Source organism: Chaetura pelagica, unplaced genomic scaffold, assembly GCF_000747805.2.
Source record: "Chaetura pelagica isolate M959 unplaced genomic scaffold, ChaPel_1.0 scaffold131, whole genome shotgun sequence".
Classification (NCBI taxonomy): Eukaryota; Metazoa; Chordata; class Aves; order Apodiformes; family Apodidae; genus Chaetura; species Chaetura pelagica.
This window is the reverse complement of record NW_009951956.1, coordinates 39390-40765: the sequence shown is the minus strand read 5'-3', so window position 1 is coordinate 40765 and position 1376 is coordinate 39390. Positions and strand designations below refer to the sequence as shown.

At 60.9% G+C, this 1376-nt stretch overlaps 1 protein-coding gene across 1 annotated transcript in view; it reads right to left on the bottom strand.

Moving 5' to 3' along the window:
* LOC104390074 (heat shock factor protein 1-like) overlaps positions 1-1376 on the bottom strand; it is a 55419-nt gene that overhangs the window by 15340 nt on the left and 38703 nt on the right. The window contains exon 5 of the mRNA XM_009999168.1: positions 277-413. Within this exon, the coding sequence (XP_009997470.1) occupies positions 277-413 (137 nt within the window). The remainder of the gene's footprint in view (positions 1-276; positions 414-1376) is intronic.

Sequence of the window (1376 nt, the reverse complement as noted above, 5' to 3'; positions counted from 1 at the left end):
CCACCCAGTGCCCCCCTGCATGGCAGGGACACCTCCCAGCAGCCCAGGCTGCTCCAAGCCCCATCCAACCTGCCCTTCAACACCCCCAGGGATGGGGCAGCCACAGCTTCCCTGGGCACCCTGGGCCAGTTCCCACTGCTCTGTTTTCCAGCAGGTGCCCACAGGGAATTCTTCCCACACGAGACACGTTTTCATGGTGTTTTTCTCCCCAGTTTCTCCCCGGGAAACACGTTCCCCAGCTGGGGGCAGGGCCAGAGCCCCAGGAGAAGCCCCCACCTCCCATCCAGGCTCCCGCTGGGCGACGCGGAGGGGCTGGACTGGGCGAGCTCGGTCACGTCGGAGATGATGGGACCAGAGTTGGCTGAAGAATCCGGGGAATAGAGGTTGGAGCCACTGTAGGTGGGGGAAGAAGCCTGGAAGGACAAGCAGGAGGGTTGGTGGTGTGACACGGTGGGCAGGGACCCCCCCAGTCCCGTGGGTGGGGGGTGGAGCGTGAGGGGCCCGTGGGGACAGACCAGGAACCCCCAGGGAGGCAGAGCAGGAGGAACAGGAGCTGGGAAGACTTTCCTGCCACCCCAGAGACAACATTGCCAACCCAAAGCTGTGAAGCCAGGAAACCCCCTCGGGTTTCAGCTTCCCCAGCCTGGGAATGATGGGACTGAAGGCATAGGGAGGTTGGATTCTTTTCTGGGTCGTTCCCATGGGGGTTTAGAAGCCCCAGTTTTCAGTCTTCCCTCCCACTGAAGCTCCACTCGTGTTCTCCAGTGAAAGGGGACGTGGGTGTGACTGAGACCTACAGACTTGGGAAGACAGAGACTCCTACCCTGCAGGCCCCCCTGGAACATCAACCTTGTTTGGGAGCAACAGGAGATGCTGCAGTGAAGCTGCTGCCCGAGCACCAGCCTTGGGCCTCTCAGGGGACACAGGAACTCCAGGCTGGGAGATGCACCTGGACTGGCAGCAAACCAGGAGGGATGTGGAGAACCCCCTGGTCCTCACCTGCAGCTCCACATCTGATGGTTCATGCTTGCTTGGCACTTGGTTTACACCAAGGCCACTTCTTGGTGGCCCCTCAGCACAGGGATGGACCTTCAGCTCCCTCAGGATTCAGAAACATCCTAAAAACTAACCCCAAATGTCTCCACTCTGCTGGTGCCTGCTGGGAGATGGGGACCCCTCTGTGGATCTGCCCAAGGTGGTCCCAGCAGGTTGTACCTCCAGCTCCTCATGCACAGGGGAAGGACCTGGGACGTTCCTGCCCACCTCTGTGCTCACCAACATCTGGAGCCACCAATCCCAAACTTCTCCAAAGGGCCAGTTGTGCCCAGTGTGTGTGCAGAGGAGCACACAGACCCCCCCAGACCCCCCCCCAGACC